This window comes from Mus caroli, chromosome 2, assembly GCF_900094665.2.
Source record: "Mus caroli chromosome 2, CAROLI_EIJ_v1.1, whole genome shotgun sequence".
NCBI lineage: Eukaryota > Metazoa > Chordata > Mammalia > Rodentia > Muridae > Mus > Mus caroli.
The window spans coordinates 85,883,413-85,903,902 of NC_034571.1; the positions used below are offsets into that span (position 1 = coordinate 85,883,413).

Below are 20,490 nucleotides of genomic sequence, written 5' to 3' on the forward strand. Positions count from 1 at the left end.
TTTTTTTTTTTTTTTTTTTTGGAGATAGGGTTTTAGGGCTGGAGTCATGGCTCAGTGGTTAAGAGTACTGGCTGCTCTTCTGAAGGTCCTGAGTTCAGATTCCAGCAACCACATGGTGGCTCACAACCATCCATAATAAGATCTGATGCCCTCTTCTGGGGTGTTTGAAGACAGCTACAGTGTACTTACATATAAAAATAAATAAATCTTTAAAAAAAAAAGAGTGAGAGAGAGATAGGGTTTCTCAGTATAGCCCTGGCTGTCCTAGAACTCACTCTTGTTCCAGGCTAGCCTGGAACTCTGAGATCCACTTGCCTCTCTGCCTCCCAGAGTGTTGGCATTAAAGGTGTGCACCATAACCACCATTTAGCTTGTATTTGCTCTTCTTTCCTTCTTTACTAATTTCCTCTTCCTCCTCCTCCTCCTCCTCCTTCTTCTTCTTCTTTTAAATACCCTCCTCCTTTCCTTCTTTTTAGGTCTTGTTTAATCTCAAGGATTTTAGTACATCAGCCTCTGCCTCTAGAGTTCTGGAAATATAGGTGTGTGCCATCATGCCTGGTCTAGGGGTTTTAAAACTTAAATTATATGTGTATGAGTATTTTGCCTTAGTGAATGTCTGTGCATCTTGTGTGTACTTTGTACCTGCGGCCAGAAAAAGGACATTGGGTCCCCTGGAACTGGAGTTGCAGACAGTTGTGAGCTCTCATGTAGGTGCTAGTAATTTTTTTTTTTTTAAGATTTATTTATTGATTATATGTAAGTACACTGTAGCTGTCTTCAGACACTCCAGAAGAGGGAGTCAGAACTTGTTACGGATGGTTGTGACCCACCATGTGGTTGCTGGGATTTGAACTCTGGACCTTCGGAAGAGCAGTCGGGTGCTCTTACCCACTGAGCCATCTCACCAGCCCCCGTAGGTGCTAGTAATTAGGCCAGAGTTCTCTGGAAGAGCATCTGGTACTTTAGACTCTGAACCATCTCTCCAGCCTAGATTTATACTTTTTATTATAATTATTTTTAATTTACTTTGTGTATTGTGTGCACATAAACACATGTGACATTTACAGCACATTTGTAGAGGTTAGAGGACAGCTTTTGTGAGTTGGTTCTCTCTTACTATGTGGGTCTTAGGGATTGAACTTAGGTTGTTAGACTTGACAGCAGGGCCATTAAATGCTGAGCCGTGCCACCAGCCCCTGGAGGATGATTTCTTTTCCCAAAGAGTTAAATCCTTGAATTAAAACCCGTATATTACTGAATATGTGTCAGTACTTCATTGCTGATTTTATTCACATTTTGTCTTCATGGACACATTCAAGGGCAGACATGTAACAGTTAAATGAGGAAATTGAGCTCTATTAATAGCTAAGCAGGGGCTCAGTTGTTGCCTGAGTGGTTGCCTAACATGCATTAAGCCAATACCAGGTTTGACTCCTAGTCACATTGACAACTAGGTGTACCGGTGTTTTGGGAAGGTGGAAGCAGGAGGATCGTATGCTCAAGGTCATCGTTGGCTACATAGGGAGCTGGCAAGGGCAGAGGTGTTTGCAAACAACTAAAATCTTAAGTTTCTGAATCATATTCCCCAAGTGTTATAAGATCAGCTGGTCAAATGGCTCAGCAGTTAAGGGAAGATATTACCTTTGTATATGGCCTGATCTCAGTTCTGAGCATCTATGTGGGATGAATGACCCATCACTTTAACTCTGCCTCCAGAGGATTCCATGTCTTGTTCTGGAGTCCACTGGCAACTGCACTTGTGTACACGCTCCAGCACACGTACAAAACCATACTTTAAAATAAATCTTTTTATTTATTTTTTTAAAAGACAGGGTCTTCTTTTGAGATGGTGTAGCCCTGGCTGGCCTGGAACTGCCTGCCTCTGCCTCACAAGTTCTAGAATTAAAGGGATGCATGACCATATCTGGTTAATAAATTCTTCCTCCCTTTTTTCCATGTATCAATTCTGTTTGCCTCATTTTATTGATGTGGGGATAGCTCCAGTTGCATTTAGTTATTTTGCCTACACATTTTATTTGAGTATGTTTTACTTTGTTGTGTGGTAACTGCCTTTGAAATGTTTTTTAGAAATCTGCCACTTTGAAGAACTGCATCTGTGGGTTTAGTGAGGGGAATCATAGTGAACTCAGGAAGATCCACTGATAATGTAACATCAGTGCATTCTAACACTTCCACTGCTTGTTACTCATTGGAGCCTTAGAATAATCTTAAGTAGAGAAGTGACTTACCCAAAGTCTGTCCTTCTTTCAGGACTTCTGGAAGAACAGTCAGTCAGTGCTCCTTCTTTCCCTTCCCTTCCCCACAAATCTTAACTAGAATGTGGGATAAATCATTAGCATAGATGATCAAATTGCAAGATGAACCTATAATTCTTAGTTTCTAGTGAGTAGTGACATACTTTAGATGTTTTTTGCATAGAATAGTTAAATATAATTACATATTAAATAGAGAAAACCTGTAAAGGTTGATTTTTATCTTTGTGGAGTGATGAATTTTATATGTTTAGGTAAATAGGAATCTTGGTATTAGGTGTGTGTGTGTATTCATATCTCCTTGTCATGACTTCTCTTAGTCTCTTACTTGCTTATATCTTTTTGTGATTAAGCACTGATTTGGAGGACTTCATAATGGCATCAGAACCTCTTCTGGGCTTTCTGTGTCTCCGTTTTACTTTACATATTGGGAAACTTTTTTCTTCTTGCTTTTTAAAAAGGGGAATGAATGAGGGCTGGAGAGATGGCTTAGTGGTTAAGAGCACTGACTGACTGTTCTTCCAGAAGTCCTGAGTTCAAGTCCCAGCAACTACATGGTGGCTCACTACCATCTGTAATAGGATCCTATACCCTCTTCTGGTGTGTCTGAAGACAGCTAAGTGTACTCACATACATAAAATAAATAAAATCTTTAAAAAAATGTATAGTGGTTTAAAATGTATTTTGGTTTAAAATCTTTCTCTCTCTCTCTCTCTCTCTCTCTCTCTCTCTCTCACACACACACACACACACACACACACACACACACATACACTGCAAAAACAAAACAAAAAAGAGGAATGAAAAACACCTGACTGACACTTTTTCCTTAGCCAGGATCCCCAAGACCAAGTTCTCAGAAAAAAAAGGAGATTTATTTGCCCCAGAGGGACAAAGGACAGAGAATAAGAGACAGGAGATAGAGGATGAGTGAGAAGCTGTATTTGTCTTAGAGGGGGACAAAGGACTGACTGCCTCTAGATTGGAAACTGATGAAACACATAGGAACATGCTGGTCTGTAAAGGGAAAAGGGGGAAACCCTGTGTTAGGATGATGTGTAATTGTAATTGGGCATGTCAGCTAGGTGATTACTGGACTTTAAATCTTTGATAACTGTACTTTGGTAGTCAGCCTTAGGAGGAGGACCTGGCCAAATAAGGGAACAGACCTTGGTGGCTAGGTTTACAAGTATACTCTAATAATTATTAGCAAGTCAGAGAAAATTGGAGAAAAGGGCAAGGCCTGCTAAGCCATGTTTGCAATGCCAGGGCTGGCTAGAGTCCCTTCAACAGGCTTATCTGCCTTTGTTCAATCTGGCTTCTTTGGTTATTTGGGATGCAGCAAAGTCTCCTCTCATATGGTGATGGGGCTAGCCTTTAATACAAGCACTTGGGAGACAGAGAAGCAGGCAGATCTCAGTGAGTTCAAAGCCAGCTTGGTCTGCAAAGTGAGTTCTAGGATATCAGGGCTACACAGAGAAACTGTGTTTCGAAAAACAGAAACAAAACAAATTACCAAAAAGCATGTATGTATCAATTTCCAGGGACCTAAACTCAAGAGTTCAAATCATTAACACTGGTTTGATCCACTGTTTTGTTTTGTTTTAGATTTATTTATTATTTATTTTTTTATGTAAGTACTTTGTAGCTGTCTTCAGACACAACAGGAGAGGGTGTCAGATGTCATTAAGGATGGTTATAAGCCACCATGTGGTTGCTGGAATTTGAACTCAGGACCTTCAGAAGAGCTGTCAGTGCTCTTAACTGCTGAGCCATCTCTCCAGCCCCCTTGATCCACTGGTTTTTTTTGTTTTTTCGAGACAGGGTTTCTCTGTATAGCCCTGGCTGTCCTGGAACTCACTTTGTAGACCAGGCTGGCCTCGAACTCAGAAATCCGCCTGCCTCTGCCTCCCAGGTGCTGGGATTAAAGGCGTGCGCCACCACCGCCCGGCTGATCCACTGTTAATCAGTGTTAAGTCAGAGATCCACTAGCATGTGCCATCACTGCCTGGCCTTTTTGGTAGTTTTGATTAGTTTTCTTTTCTTTTCTTTTCTTTCTTTTTTTTTTTTAAGTTATCTTTGATGATGATATTTGTAGAAACTCTCCTTCCTTCCTTCCTTCCTTCCACTCATTTTAATTCCTGTAGGAACTGAAGGTTATATCATAGTTTTTTGACTCTTATAATATTTGTAACCTGTACTTTGTTTTTCCTTTTGAGTTACAGGGGGACAGAAAGGAAAATTTATTTTAATTTAATTTAATTTTTTTAAAAGGGGCTCTGGACCAGTGAGGTTGCTCAAGGGGTAAAGGTGCTTGCTGCCCAATGACCTAAGTATAATCCTGGAACCCATATGATGGAAAGAGAGAACTGACTCCTGCAGGTTATTCTGTGACTTGTTGCACACTGGCACAAACACATCCAGATTATACACAAAGAAATGGGACTGCTATTGCTGTTCCTACTGTTCGTTGTGAGATTATAAAAGGTTTCAATGTACTTTATGTATTGTTAGGTCAAAGGAGTTTCAAAGTTCTTCTTTTGAAGGTCTCTATACTAGTTTTAGTACAGAATTAAGGGGAACTACTAGGAACTGTTTTTCTTGTACCTTCTTGGTTAGAGGTAAAAGGTAAGAAATATTTTAGCTATTAGTTTGAATAAAGGGAAGCCTGGAGCAGGTTCACTAAAGAGATTGATTGCTTTCTGTTATTCAACTCTAGCCTACTCTGGAGGTTGGCTTGCGACTCTTAGTGACATTTTTACTGTGTACATATTTTGTTGGTTAATAGTTGGTGATGAGAGGCAGGGTGTGTGTCCTGGTGGTACAGTACTTGACAAGCAAACTCAGGGTTCAATTCCCAGCCCCCAGACACAGCAAAGCAAACAAAGCATGGTAAGAGTTATACCGTAAGAGTAAAGCAAGGGCTGGAGAGATGGCTCAGTGGTTAAGAGCACCAACTGCTCTTCCAGAGGTCCTGAGTTCAATTCCCTGCAACCACATGGTGGCTCACAACCATCTGTAATGAGATCTTATGCCCTCTTCTAGTATGTCTGAAGACAGTGACAGTATACTCACATATGTAAAATAAATAAATCTTAAAAAAAAAAAAGAGCGAAGCAAAGCTTTGTGTTTAGCACTTTGTAGGGAACTGAACTGCCTATTGCCTAGGAATTTAGGACTTGCCTTACTGTGAAATCTTTCTGACCTTATTCATTTTAATGCTTCAGGAAGAAAACTCCTTCAGCACAAGCTATAAATATTTTCCCTTATGGCTGTATTTCTATGCATCTGGCTGTGTGCTTTGTAGATTGCAGCCTTTTGAGAAGTAGAAGGAGGCAGTTATTGTTTGACTCTCATAATAAGCAGTTAGTCCCCCTTTGTTTTATTTTAATTTAAAAGACTTTATTATGTGTATGTATTGAAGTCAAAGAACAACTTCGTGTGGTTGGTTCTTCGCTTCTACCTTTACAGTGATTATGGGGATCAAACTCAGGTCTCTGTGGCAAATACCTTTACCCGCTGAGCTATCTTGCCATATTCCACTCCTTTTAAGACAAAGGCTTGTGCTGCAGCTCAGAATATCTTGGAATTTGTCTTGTAGTCTGGACTGGCTTCAAAGCTTTGATCATCTTGTCCTCAGCCCCAGTGTGCTGTAATTATAACTTTGCATAACAATGACCCACTCTGACAGTTACTACTTTTGAAATTTAAAAAAGGTAGAAGCAGCCAGGGCTAGTGCCTTATGTCTGAAATAGCACTGTTTGCAGGTAGAAACACTAGGAGCAGGAGTTTGAGGCCAGTTTGGGCTCTATAGACCCTTTCCTTGAAACTGAAGTAGAAAACCACCTCTTAAAATTATCAATTCATGGGATAGATAGATATACACCTTGGTTGGTAGAATGCTTGCCTAGCATGAATAAAAGCCCCGGGTTTACTTTCCAGCACCACTTAAACTAGTCATGAGGACAGATTTGTAATCCAAGCCCTAGGGAAGTGGAGGCAGGACGGTCAGAAGTTCAAGCTACATAGTTTGAGGGTAGCCTGAACTGTATGAACTATGTCTTTTTTTTTTTTTAAGTTATCTTAAGCTACCACTCAGAAGCAACCATTGTGTTTTTTAATCATCTCCCCTTCTCTCCTCTTCACTTTCTCTCTTTCTGTTTTTCCAGTGCTAAGGACAAACCTAGGGGCTTTAGAAATGCTAGGCAAGCATTCTACTGCTGAGCCATACACCGGCCTCTACCACAGCCCTTCTGTATCATTTTTATGTAAGCTACTGTGCCCCGACTTTCCAAAAAGTATTACTGATACTTTTTGGAGTGCTAGAAATTGAACAGAGGCTCTGGTGCATGTTAAACAGGAAGTAGGTCTACCACTGAGCTGCATCCCAGCTTAGTTATTTATGTTGGTTTATTGCGAATGGTGGTGTGTGTGTGTGTGTGTGTGTGTGTGTACGTACATGGTCATGTTTGTCTTAGTTGCTTTTCTATTACTGTGAAGAGACACCATGACCAAGGCAACTTACAAAAAAAAAAAACCAGTTAAGGGCTTGCTTACAGATTTAGAGGGTAAGTCCATGACCATCATGGTGGTACTGGAACAGTAGCTGAGAATTTATATATGAATGACAAACATGAGGGAGGGAGGGAGGGAGGGAGGGAGAGAGAGAGAGAGAGAGAGAGAGAGAGAGAGAGAGAGAGAAGGAAAGAGAGAGACAGAGGAGAGAGAGACACACACAGAGACAGAGACAGAGAGACAGAACACACCTGAACCTGGAATTGGCTTTTGAAAACTAAATGCTTACTACCAGTGACACATCTTCCTCAACAAGCCCACACCACCTAATCCTTCCTAAAACAGTTCCACTGAGCATGAATTAAATGCATGAGCTTGTGGGGTTCATTCTCATTCAAAGCACCACAGTGTATATGTGTGGAAGCCAGAGGTAGATGCTAGGTATCTTCCTCAATTGCCCTTCACCTTATTTTTGTGTCAGGGCTTCTCTCACTGAATCTGGAGCTCACTGACGTTACTAGGCTAGTCAGTCAGTGAATTCCAGGAATCTACTTGTCTCCATTTCCTAGTGCTAGGATATAGGTAGTATATACTACAGTGCCTGGCTTTTTACATGGGTGCTGAACTCATGCTTGGGTGGCAAGCTCTTTACCCACTGCGCCATCTCCCTGTCTCTCCAACTGTTTAATTTTTTGTTGTGCTAGGGATTGATTGAGCCCAGGGCCTGTACCACTAAGGCCATACCCATAACTCTACATTTTGTTTTTAAGAGCAATTTTTTTTGTTGTTGTTGTTTTGTTTTTCGAGACAGGGTTTCTCTGTGTAGCCCTGGCTGTCCTGGAACTCATTCTGTAGACCAGGTTGGTCTCGAACTCAGAAATCCGCCTGCCTCTGCCTCTCGAGTGCTGGGATTAAAGGCATGCGCCACCACTGCCTGGCAAGAGCAAATTTTCTGCTTTATGAAAGAATAAGAACTGAATATGGTCAGTGGTCGAAAATGTCGAGTTTTTCATATATAAAGTAAAAAATATGACAAGATAAAATATTTTTGAAAGAAAAATTCTAGAAGATGTACCTTTTCTAGGAAACAATAAATATGAAAAGAACAATTTCTCCTTTGAGCTAGAATTGTACTTGTAATGGGAGCCTCTCTGGTGTAGAATAGGCATTATTTGACATTATTCTTCATTCCTTAGATTTCCATGAGGACAGCTGACAAGGACCTGAATGGCCTCATTTTAGCTATTTCTGTGTGTGGAGCTATTGCTTGCTCCTTCAGTTCTGATCCCTGGTGGGACAGTGGCTCCTGAGCACCATGAAAGTTGTCCCAGAGAAGAATGCTGTGCGAATCCTCTGGGGCCGAGAACGGGGCACTCGTGCCATGGGTGCCCAGCGGCTTCTGCAGGAGCTGGTGGAGGATAAGACTCGATGGATGAAATGGGAGGGCAAGGTAAGAAAACAGTGTTCTTAACCTAGGATTTGTGGAGATGACAGTAAATTGGCACCTTAGAATAGATTAATGGTAGAGTAGGGATATAGTTTATCTTGTCCCTGAGACTTGATATAGCTAATTTGGGAAATTGGTTTATAATGTAAAAGATAAGAATAGAAATGTTCTTTCTGAACTTAGATTTATCTTAACTTATAATTTGATTATTGTCTCCAGATTTTTAGTTTGCACTGTGATACTAATCTAGAGTGGCTTCTGTACTTAAAAGTCAGAGTAAGCCCAACTTTATAAATCATGCTGTGCTCTGTGTGTGTGTGTGTGTCTGTCTGTCTGTATGTATGTATGTATTTATTTACTATTTGTTTGTTTTCTCCCAGAGAGTAGAACTGCCTGATAGTCCACGTTCGACCTTCTTACTGGCCTTCAGCCCAGACAGGTACCTAATACTTAGCTGTAGCTTAAGATTTGATGTGGCTTTCTGTACTCTTGGCTTAGCTTGTTCATTCAGATTAATCTCTGGAGACCCTTTGAAGCACTGGATGAATGTGTGAAGGTGTATATGGTATACACACACACACACTCTATTATATATAATTTTCTTTATATATATATAATTATAATATATATTAGAAATGGAGAGAAAGTAAACAAACAATGCCAACCAGAAGAATAAAAAGAATTGTAAAGAGAATGGTGAAAGTCAAGGCTCAGAACTTATCCAGGCTCTTAAATAACATTGCTTTGCCTGACCGGTAGACACCAGCAATGAAGGCAATATGTGTTATTTAGCGACAGTGTGGGAAAACCAGAAGCCTTTAAAAATGGGAATATTTCTGTTTTGTGTAGAGAAACTACCTAGTAGGCATACCTTAATTTTTTTCATTTGTAGTGAGTAGTGTAGGGAATAATGTTGGGATTTTTGTTTTCTAAAGCTGTTAATATTTATTCTCCCCCTACATGTTTCTTAATTATTCTTACATTTTGATTCCCTAGGACTCTCTTGGCATCCACACATGTGAACCATAACATCTATATTACAGAGGTTAAGACTGGCAAGTGTGTTCACTCTCTGATCGGACACCGCCGTACTCCATGGTGTGTCACTTTTCACCCCACCATCTCAGGCCTTATTGCTTCTGGCTGCCTAGATGGGGAAGTTAGGATTTGGGATTTACATGTAAGTATTTTTTGGGCTGCTTATTTCCCTTTGGTATTCCAGACACAGAGACTTGTTTGCCATTGGATTCTTACTTCTGGCTGAGAAACTAACCACTTTGTTAGGACATTGTTCACTTAAAGGATGGATATTCTAGTTCGTACTTATCCATTATGAAGTAAACAAACTTTTCTCCTGCCTGCTTATTTTAAGATTGTACAGCAGGAGGCTCTAACATGAGCTCAGTATCGACTCCCATTGTCTTGGAGTACCTGCTCATGACCATCACATAAGACTTGTCCTGGTGAGAGGCTAGTGGGTTGCTCTCACTATGCTTGCACCAAGCTGGAATGTCCACAGGTGTCAGAAACAAAGTAGAGGCTTTGTAATTGACTTGAAGACAGTAATAATTGTTCTATAAATTATTGGCACTGCTAGATGACTGTTCATATACATTATTTTATAAAAGATATGTTTAAAGTAAGCCCTATAAGAACTCATTTGATCTCAAATGGAAATTTATTTAGAGGCAGAGCCTTGATATGCAAATCTGACTGGTTTGGTAATGACTATGTAGACCAGGCTGCCCTCAAACTCATGGAGATCCACATTGCCTGTGCCTTCTGAGCGCTGGGATTAAAGCCATCTACCACTGTACTCTGATAAAGATTATAATTGAAAGTGGAAATACTAGGAATCAAACCCAGGGGCTTCATCCATACGAAGTATGCTTTACCACTGAGCTATATAGTTCCATCTAGACCCCTCCTCTTTTTCACTCCCTCCATTCCTCCTCCTCCCCTCCCTATCCCCCTCTATTTTTTCTTTTATTTCTTTTTTTGTTTGTCTTGTTTTTTGAGACTACTATCATGATATAGTTCAGGCTGGCCTCAAATTTGTGGCAGTCTTCTTGCTTTGCTTCCCAAGTGCTGGGATTATAGGTGTGAGTAATCATAATTTAGCTCTTCAGTGTAATTCTCTTCACATGGACTCCCCAGTCTGTTAGCAGTTTGTAATCTGAGAATAATTTTGGATTGGTTCATTTGCAGGGGGGCAGTGAAAGCTGGTTCACAGACAGCAACAATGCCATAGCCTCCTTGGCTTTCCACCCTACGGCTCAGCTCCTACTAATTGCCACTGCAAATGAGATCCATTTCTGGGATTGGAGTCGTCGGGAGCCCTTTGCTGTGGTGAAAACAGCCAGTGAGATGGAGCGTGTCCGGTGAGTGCCGCGTTCTGTCAACTGTATCAGGCACCAGACAGGAAAGAACATTTATAACTACTGTTATTTCAGGAGATAGGTTGTTATCCCGACTTAGGGCAGTCAGTAGTCTTTAGGGTGTTTGTTAGCATCATCATGGCTGATTAGCCCAGAAACAGTTCAGTTTGTTTATGCCCTCATCTTGTGGTCTCTGCAGGTCAGGGTCATTTGGTAAAATCCTACTTAGGTTCTAGGCTGTCTGCACTTGGCATTACCTTTTGAGAAGCCTCTCAAAAATAAATAGGTAATTTGATAGCTTGGTGGCTGATTGTTCATTATTGGCTATTTACTTATATTTATTTACAGTTATTATATTTATATTTATCAAATTATAAAAAAGATATAAACATGTATCTGGACTACATAAGGAGTCTAAGTCTTTCTGGACTAGTTAGCAAGACTCTGTCTTAAAAAACAAAAGACCAGGCTAGATGTAGTAGTCCACACCCTAATCTCAGCATGGTAGGTAGATCCAGCAGAGGTAGTTGGATCTCTGTGAGTTTGAGGCTGTCTTGGTCTACATAGTGAGTTTCAGGATAACCGGAGTTACATAGTGAGACTGTCTTTTTTGTTTGTTTGTTTGTTTGTTTGTTTTGTTTTTTTGTTTTATTATTTTTCTTTTTAAAAATTTTTTATTTTTTATTTATTTATTTATTTATTTATTTATTTATTTTATTCTTTAGTGAGACTGTCTTAAAACAAAACAACCCAAAATACCAAAACCACAAAATAGCTGGGGATGTAGTAAGATTGTTCAGCTCTTGCCTGTTACATATATGGCCTTGGATTCAGTTTTCTGCACTACAGAAACAAGATATACACTGCCTAAATTAGACTGGATACATTGTTTTCTTTGGCTGCTTTTGACCATATTATGACTGGATATAGACTGGTTTTCTGGCTTCCAGCCATATCACTTTGTACTGATACTTTGTTGTCACTAGAGTAAGTACTTTTTGCCAAGTGTAGCAGCTTTATGAAGGGAAACCTGATTCTGTGTGGCAGCATTCTGATTTACCATTTAAATGGGCTCTTAGATGTTGAACGGATACTTATTTAGTGTAGCTGCTAAATGTGATGTAAGCCTGGATGTTTTTCAAAACTGAAACCATGGCCTGAGGATGTAGCCCAAGTTAATAGAATAGCTTGTCTTGCATGAATGAAGCTTAGAGTTTGATCCCTAGTATCACAAATGGTGAGTGTGTTGGTGCACACCTGTAATGCCAATACTGAGTTGGTAAAGGCAGAAGAATCAAAAGTTAAAGGTCTTCTGTAACCAGCTGTTGACTTGTAAGCTAGCCTGAGGTATATAAGACCCTGCTTCAAAAAAAAAAAAAAAAAAAGGAAAAAAAGAAAAAACGTGAAATCTCCTTTTTTTCTTTTTAATATTCATTTATTTTATTTATATGATTACACTGTAGCTGACTTCAGACACAAGAAGAGGACATCAGATCCTATTACTGCTGGCTGTGAGCCACCATGTGGTTGCTAGGAATTGAACTCAGGACCTCTGGAAGAGCAGTCAGTGCTCTTAACTGCTGAGCCATCTCTCCAGCTCTGAAATCTGTTTCTTAATGCATTAGGAAACAACATAAAGTCTTATTTTAGTCTCTTTAAAAGTTTTTTGAAAGACTAGGTAGGTGTGTAGCATTCAGGAATCTGAGGCAGAACATTTGTGAGTCTGAAAATGACCTGGACTGCAGATAAACTGTCTTCAGAAGAGAGTGGGAGGTGGAGAAAATAGAGAGTTTTGAAAGCATGTAGTGGGTAGTCGTGACAATGTCCATTTCTCAGTTAACATGGTCTTTGTCTCTTATTCCTTTGTATTTCAGCCTGGTGAGATTTGATCCACTCGGACACTACTTACTTACAGCTATTGTTAACCCTTCTAATCAGCAGGTAAGAGTCTAACAGTCCAACTCTAGCTGAATTGGGAGGTACTTTCTAAACTAGCACTCTAATTTTCATCATTATTATTTCTTTATTATTAAATATCTATTATGTATTATAATAATCAATTTATTATTACTAAAATGCAATTCTGATTATATTTTAGTTTTTAACATTTCTGTAATTCTTTTCCATCAAGATTTTAATGAATTTCTGATGATGTTCAAAGTTACAGACATAATTTTCACACGAGTCAATTTTTTAACCCTTGTGAATAAATCATGATAAACAAGCCTTGTCAGAGCTGCAGAAATGACTCAGGTGTTAAAAGTTGTGTACAGGACCTGAGTTCAGTTTCCAGTCCCTTCTTTTGGGCTACTTACACCTGCTCATAACTCTAGCTCCAAGGAATCCAATGCCTTTTTCTGGCCAGTTCCCAGTGTTTAGATGTGTGTGGCATATACCCACACAAAGGCCCACACATATCCATAAACAAACAAACAGACTATAATTTAAAAAAATACGTGTGGGAATTTTGCCTGAATGTGTGTCTGTGTAATGTGTTTATGTAGTGACCACAGAGGCCAGAAGAGGACATTAGATTTCTTGGAACTGGTGTTACAGCCAGTTGTAACCACCATGTGGATCCTGGGAATCAAACCCAGGTCCTCTGCAAAAGCAACAAGTGTTTTAACCACTGAGCCATCTCTCTGGCTTCTAAAAATAAATCTTAAAAAGAAAGAAGTAGCCAGAGGCTGGAGAAATGGCTCAGCAGTTAGAGCACTGAATGTTTTTGCAGAGGACCCTGATTTGAATGCCAGCACTCAATGTAGCAGTTCCCAGCCATTTGAATTCCAGTTCTAGGTATCTGATTGCTTCTGCTGACCTCCATAGTCACCATACATGTATGTAATGCACATAAATACATACAGGCAAAAACACTCAGACATAAAGTATAAATTAATTAAAAAGGAAATAACTTGTCTTCATTCATCATGCTTATCACTTGTGTGCCCCTGGCTGGTTGCTTTTGTTTCCCTTACTGCTTCTATGTCACAGAGATGCCTTTTTAAAATAATTGTTTTGCCAGCTGTACTCATTTAGATATGTTGCCAATTGGAAATGAATAATTTAATACCATATGGTAGTTTTGAATCTGAAGCCAGTTTTCATTACCTTATGGGGAGAGAGTTTTTACTTATCCATGGAGGTGGTTCTTCTTGGATGATTATCGGTCAACTTTAAATTTCTCTTAATTTGTTTGGAGGTTCTATCTGTTGTGCTCTACTCTGTCCTGCTGGTCCATGTTGCAGGGTGATGACGAACCAGAAATCCCTATAGATGGAACAGAGTTATCTCACTACCGTCAACGTGCCCTCCTGCAATCACAGCCAGTTCGCCGGACACCTCTCCTCCACAATTTCCTGCACATGCTGTCCTCCCGTTCCTCTGGCATCCAGGTGGGAGAGCAAAGCACAGTACAAGATTCTGCTACCCCCTCACCCCCACCGCCTCCCCCTCAGCCCTCCACGGAGCGTCCCAGGACTTCCGCTTACATCAGACTCCGACAGCGGGTCAGTTACCCCACCACAGTTGAGTGCTGCCAGCACCCTGGGATCCTGTGCCTTTGCAGCCGCTGTGCTGGCACTCGAGTTCCTTCCCTCTTGCCACACCAGGACAGTGTCCCCCCTGCTTCTGCCAGAGCTACTACCCCTTCCTTTTCTTTTGTACAGACCGAGCCCTTCCATCCCCCGGAGCAGGCTTCATCAACGCAGCAGGACCAGGGCCTCCTGAACCGGCCGTCTGCCTTCAGTACAGTCCAGAGCAGCACTGCGGGCAACACGCTCCGCAACCTCAGTCTGGGTCCTACCCGGCGCTCTTTGGGGGGCCCTTTGTCTAGCCACCCTTCTAGGTATCACAGAGAACTAGCCCCTGGGCTGACAGGTTCTGAGTGGACCCGGACAGTACTCACTCTGAACTCCCGTTCTGAGGTAGAATCTATGCCCCCACCGAGGACCAGTGCGTCCTCAGTGAGTTTGCTTTCTGTACTGAGACAGCAGGAAGGTGGCTCTCAGGCATCTGTGTATACTTCAGCCACAGAAGGGAGGGGTTTTTCATCATCAGGGTTGGCAACTGAGTCAGATGGAGGGAATGGTTCCAGCCAAAACAACTCAGGCAGCATTCGCCATGAGCTTCAATGTGACCTGAGACGCTTCTTTTTGGAGTATGACAGGCTGCAGGAGCTGGATCAGAGCCTGAGTGGGGAAACTTCCCAGACCCAACAGGCCCAGGAAATGCTCAACAATAATATTGAATCTGAGAGACCAGGTCCTTCCCACCTGCCTACCCCACACAGCAGTGAGAACAACTCCAACCTGTCTCGGGGCCACCTTAATCGATGCCGTGCTTGCCATAATCTTCTAACCTTCAACAATGACACCCTTCGTTGGGAAAGAACCACACCTAACTACTCATCTGGCGAGGCTAGCTCTTCCTGGCACGTCTCCACTACCTATGAGGGCATGCCGCCAAGTGGCAGCCAGCTACCACCTCTTGAGCGGACTGAGGGCCAAATGCCTAGCTCCAGCAGGCTGGAGTTGAACAGCTCTGCTAGTTCACAAGAGGAGAGGACTGTGGGGGTGGCCTTTAACCAGGAGACAGGCCACTGGGAACGCATTTATACCCAGTCCAGCAGATCTGGAACTGTATCACAGGAGGCCTTACATCAAGATATGCCTGAAGAAAGCTCTGAGGAAGACTCCCTCAGGAGGTAAGCTGGTACTGGCCTGTGCTCTGCCTCCCTGCCTCTTCTCCTTAATGCCCATCTTCCTTCAGTCTTAGCAGGGTTGCGGCTTATATAAAGCCTCTGGGACCAATACATCTGGTTCTGATCTTGCATTTTTTTGGGGAAATCTTCCTTTGATGGCAGAGATAGCATCAGGCCTAGTGGTGTGAGTTAACTGTTGTACTAGTTTATTTTTGTCTAAGCCCAAAGCTCTGGTTTTAGCCTTAAAAGGGAAATGTTGATTGGGTTAGAGAAGCATGAGGAGATATAATCATTGGTTTTTTTTTTTTTGGCCTTGACTTTTGACTTTGAAATATCATAGATATAGGACTACTTGTTGAGATAAGACTGTGTTCCAAAGGACTATTTATAGTGAGAATTTTAAAAAAGACCTAGAGTGGGGACAGATATTTTGTTCAGCATTTTGTGCTAGATATTTTTTGAATATATATTTTTTTGAACAACTCTAGTTCAATTAATAGGTGAAGAATTCCATAGGAAAGTGTTTTGCTTTTTTTGTTTTTTTTTATATTTACCAAACTTGTGTTTTCAGACAGTCTCTGAGCTGCTCATTTAGGGTGTTTGTTTGTTTGTTTGTTGGGTTTGGTTTGGTTTTGATAGTGGTAGAAATTAAACTCAAAGCCTGTATCACACCCAAAATTCTTTGAATGGATCTTCCAGGTTACTATTATCTTGGGATGGGAGAAAAGAATTCATAGAAGCAAGGCCTCTCCACACAGGAATTGGCATCAGAGAGGGTTCTCATGAGGGAAACAGAGTAGGATAATAAACTACCCAACACGTGTTCCATGAATGGCTATGTGCACTGCTATCTTGATTTATTAGGAACTTCTTTCTGTGATTATATAAAGGTCAAATCTAGCATAATCACCAATTCCCAGAATACTGGAGCCAAACAGCATATTGCTGTACATTATATCCTCTGCTGAGCAACTGAAATTTTTCTGACATAAGCTAGGGTGGGAATATAGATTGTGCACATCGTGTACTTGTTATTTTTGGAGGATGCTTTAGTCAGTCATTTAGTCAATAAACACTAGTGGAATGGTTATAGTTTTTCCAGCACTGTGCTAGGCATTGTGCCCACTGGAATATACACTTTTACTATGGAGGCAAGACATATTTACATGAAATCTGTCATAAGTGTAGATGATCTAGTACTACTTTTTTTTTTTTTTTTTTTTAAATCACATCTGGGAGCTGGAGAGATGGCTCAGTGGTTAAGAGCACTGACTGCTCTTCTGAAGGTCCTGAGTTCAAATCCTAACAACCACATGGTGGCTCACAACCATCCGTAATGAGATCTGGTGCCCTCTTCTGGTGTGTCTAAAGATAGCTACAGTGTACTTACGTATAATAATAAATAAATCTTTTTTTTTAAATCATATCTATATTTATTGTGTACATTGGGGTGATAGTGTGTGTGCCATGACATATGTATAGGGGTCAGAGGGTAGTTTTCAGAAATTGACTATCTTTTAATGCCCTGTAAAAATCGTGGGATCATCAGGTCATCAGGCATTGGTGGCCAGTACTTTTAACCTGCTTAGGCTTCTTACCATCTCCAATCTGGTGCTTCTTTGTGTACTTCTGATACTAAAATAGAGACTAAGCAAAAAACAACAAAAAATTAGTTTGATTTTTTTTTTTAATAAAAGGGAGCTATTACCCAAAAAGGTTATATAATATTCAGTAACGAAATGTTGGTAAGACTTGGAAAAGGAAAGACCTTTTTCTTTTAGGGTAATAGCACATTCTCAAGGAGAAAATATATAATGCATGCAGAATAGTGGATTGGACGTCAGAAATAGACAGAGTAATTGGGTTGTTTCTATGCCTGAATGAATGAAGCCAGTTCTTGGGAACAGCTCAGAATTCCTTGCTTGGAATATTTACCTTTGCTTAAGGGCCCACATCAGGAGCCTGGGACTCTGTTCTTCTGCATCCAGCACAGTACCTGGCATGTTGTTGGCACTCAGAATTTATTAAAGGCAGTCAAGAGAAGGGTTATCTTCAACTACTGGAGCTTATCATTTTGTGCCTCCAAAATAACTGAGCCTTTAGTCAGCACTTGCCCATCTTTAATAGTACTCCTCATGTGGTGTCCTTCTGAGTAATGCCCAAATGGCTTAAAATAACCCTGTGTACAGAGCATTAGAGATACCGGTTAATGAGAGCTCACTGTGTAACGTGTTATATTCTCACTTTGAGGTGATTGGAAGCAGGGGATAGGACATCCTGGGTGACATAATTTCTGATTTCTACAACAGCTCTGTGCACTATAGGAATTACATTTCATATTCTGCAGTTAAGAAAAGTGAGTCCCTTAGAGCAGTCAGAATTTCTTTTAAAGGTACAGTAGGATAGGAGCTTGGGAGATGGCTCAGTGGCTAAGAACACATAAGTGAGTGTGGGGACTTGAGTACAAATTCCAAGCGCTATATATGGCACCTATGCCACTGACCACATCATGATTTTAGGGGGCTTGCTGACCAGCCTAGCTGAAACTGAGGTCCTAGTTCTTTGAGAACCCTGTTTCAAAGGACTAAGGTAGAAAGCAGTAGGGCAGGGCTTGGGATGTGCTCATCTGCCTTCTGGGTGTGGACACATGTACCCACATGAGTATGAATGTACCTACATTCCAAACAAACAAACAGACAAATTTATTCATTTATTTCATTTTTAAACGTAATTTTTTCTTTGGTTATTGATGTTTTGGAGACAGAATCTCACTGTCCTGATAACCATAGTTTTAATTGAAATATTTCTGTTTATTTTTTATTTAATTTCTTTATTTTTAAAAGATTTATTTATTTAATATATATGAGTATGCTGTTGCTCCCTTCAGACCCACCAGAAGAAGGCATTGCGTCCCATTACAGATGGCTGTGAGCTAGGATTTGAACTCAGGCCCTCTGGACAAGCAGTCAGTACTCTCAACAGCTGAGCCATCTCTCCAGCCCCCTCATTTAAATTTTTTATCATGGAACTCTTCCAACATAAAAATGAAAAGAATAATAAATAAATTCCTGTATCCATCACTTTACATTAAAAAAATCATCAGTCATTAGCTAGCTGCCTTTTTGTTTTGTTTTTTGTCTTCCCTTCTTTTATCTGTATTGCTATTCACTACCTCAACCCACATTGTGTGTATTTTTGTCTATAAATACTTCATGGTTTCTAGAAACAAGGCTATGCAGTGAAACTTTTTGTGTTGATGGAAATGTTCTGTATCTGTGCTTGCAACCATAATAACCATGAGTACATATGACCACTGAGTAACTGAAGTGTGGCTGTTAGTATCTGAGGAACTAATTGGAATTTTTATTACTTTAAATATAAGTAGATGGTTATGACTAGTAACTATCATATTGCACCCATAAAATATTAATTATAATTTTTAAAAATTAAAATGCTGCATTTGCATGCCACAGTGCAATGTGTGGAGGTCAGAGGACAACTCTATGGAGTCCATTTTCTTCCCACCTTCCTATGAGCTCCAGCTATTGAAATCAGGCTACAAAAAATGCTTTTACCCATCGAGCCGTCCTGACATTTCCATTGATAGCCCTCTTTTAAAAAAATGTTTTCAGACATGGGCTTGCTTTGAAACCCAGGCTAGTCTTAAACATAGGTATGTGCTACAATGCCTGGCTTAATATTTTTATTATACTTATTCATTATGGTATATATGTGGAGGTTGCATTGTATATGTGCCACAGCACACATATGAAAACCAGAGGGCAATTTTTGGGAGTTGGTTCTCTCCTTCTACCCTCTTGGTCCTGGCAGTGAACCCAGACTCTCAGGATTGGAAGCACTTTTACCAACTGAAATATCTTGCTGGTCCTTGAGAGCAGGCTTTTAAAGCCCTAGAAATCTTAAGGGTTTATCAGGAATTTTGTTTTAATATTTTCTTTTCTCCTAGTGATTAAAGAGTAGTTTGTATTGTGACTTAATTAATGTTAAACTTTTGAAAATGCATGTTGTAGGGCGGAGAGTGCTGTTCAGTAGGAGTAGAAAGCCTGCATAGAGTGCTTGAGGCTCCATCCCCAGCACTGGGCGACAGGAAGTATGTGCACACACACACTCACTCACATATACTGTGTATAGTCTGTCATCTTGTGATAAATTACATTTTTTCTTTCAAGATATCTATATAAATAATGCATAATTCTCATCTTAAAGTGGTATTGATATTCGTTACGAAATTATTATTATTATTATTAAATTTTTTTTTGGTTTTTCGAGACAGGGTTTCTCTGTGTAGTCTTGGCTGTCCTGGAACTCACTCTGTAGACCATCCTGGCCTCCCAAATCCACCTGCCTCTGCCTCCCAAGTGCTGGGATTAAAGGCGTGTGCCACCACGCCCGGCTATGGAATTATTTTTAAGTGAGTTGGAATACAGTATACTATGAGAATTGACAGCTGGCTCAGAAATGTGGCATTTTGTGAGATATTTTAAGTGTACACTATTGAAGTGGAGCCATTACTTACAAATTGAATGTCTGTGTTCTGTTGTAAGTTACAAATAAAACGAATGCTAACTAAATTCTCAGTTAAACTTACCTACCTTATAAAGATGCCGTGTCTACCTGGTGAGCTAGCTCATGCTTCTATTTTCCAGCAGATGTCACTGTTGGGCTGCTACTGCTGAGCTTGGTTGGCAGGGAAGAAAAAGGTGTTCTTATGGTTTGTGTAGGAGGTAGAATCTTACAACAGAAGCCCATTTTTATAGGTGACTATTGTTGCTAAGAGCATGGAATTCATAAAAGGTGATTGTATTTAAAGGTTGAGGGTTTTGTTCTTTGCTCTCCTAATAAGAGATGGGCTATGGAAATGTTTTGCTGTCTTGGCACTACATGGATAATTGTGTCTGCAAATGCATTACTAAGCACATCTGTATTCCAGTAGAGCTCTGTGCTACTGTGTGGTAGTAATCAGCTCCTAGGGTGTCTCCTTTTTCTTGTGGGCAGAGGAGGGCAAGCTGTTTATGTAGTCTGATTCTAGCTTACACCCTGGGTGACAAGCTTTTTTTTTTTTTTTTTTTTTTTTTTTTTTGACAGGGTTTCTCTGTTTAGCCCTGGCTGTCCTGGCACTCACTTAATAGTCTGATAGCCAAAGAGACTGTTGCAAGG

The 20,490-nt window shown here is 40.5% G+C and overlaps 1 protein-coding gene across 4 annotated transcripts in view; it reads left to right on the top strand.

The window, feature by feature from the left end:
* Nucleotides 1-20,490, top strand: part of Ambra1 (autophagy and beclin 1 regulator 1) — a 181,753-nt gene that overhangs the window by 27,271 nt on the left and 133,992 nt on the right. For 2 of the 4 annotated variants that reach the window (XM_021182598.2, XM_021182606.2), the window contains exons 2-8: nt 7,985-8,238; nt 8,616-8,674; nt 9,232-9,415; nt 10,444-10,616; nt 12,488-12,554; nt 13,859-14,005; nt 14,279-15,315. In XM_021182598.2, the coding sequence (XP_021038257.1) occupies nt 8,104-8,238; nt 8,616-8,674; nt 9,232-9,415; nt 10,444-10,616; nt 12,488-12,554; nt 13,859-14,005; nt 14,279-15,315 (1,802 nt within the window). In that variant the 5' untranslated portion in view covers nt 7,985-8,103. Of the gene's footprint in view, nt 1-7,984; nt 8,239-8,615; nt 8,675-9,231; nt 9,416-10,443; nt 10,617-12,487; nt 12,555-13,858; nt 15,316-20,490 lie in introns of all 4 variants that reach the window. The other 2 variants (XM_021182585.2, XM_021182592.2) reach the window with 1 other exon arrangement.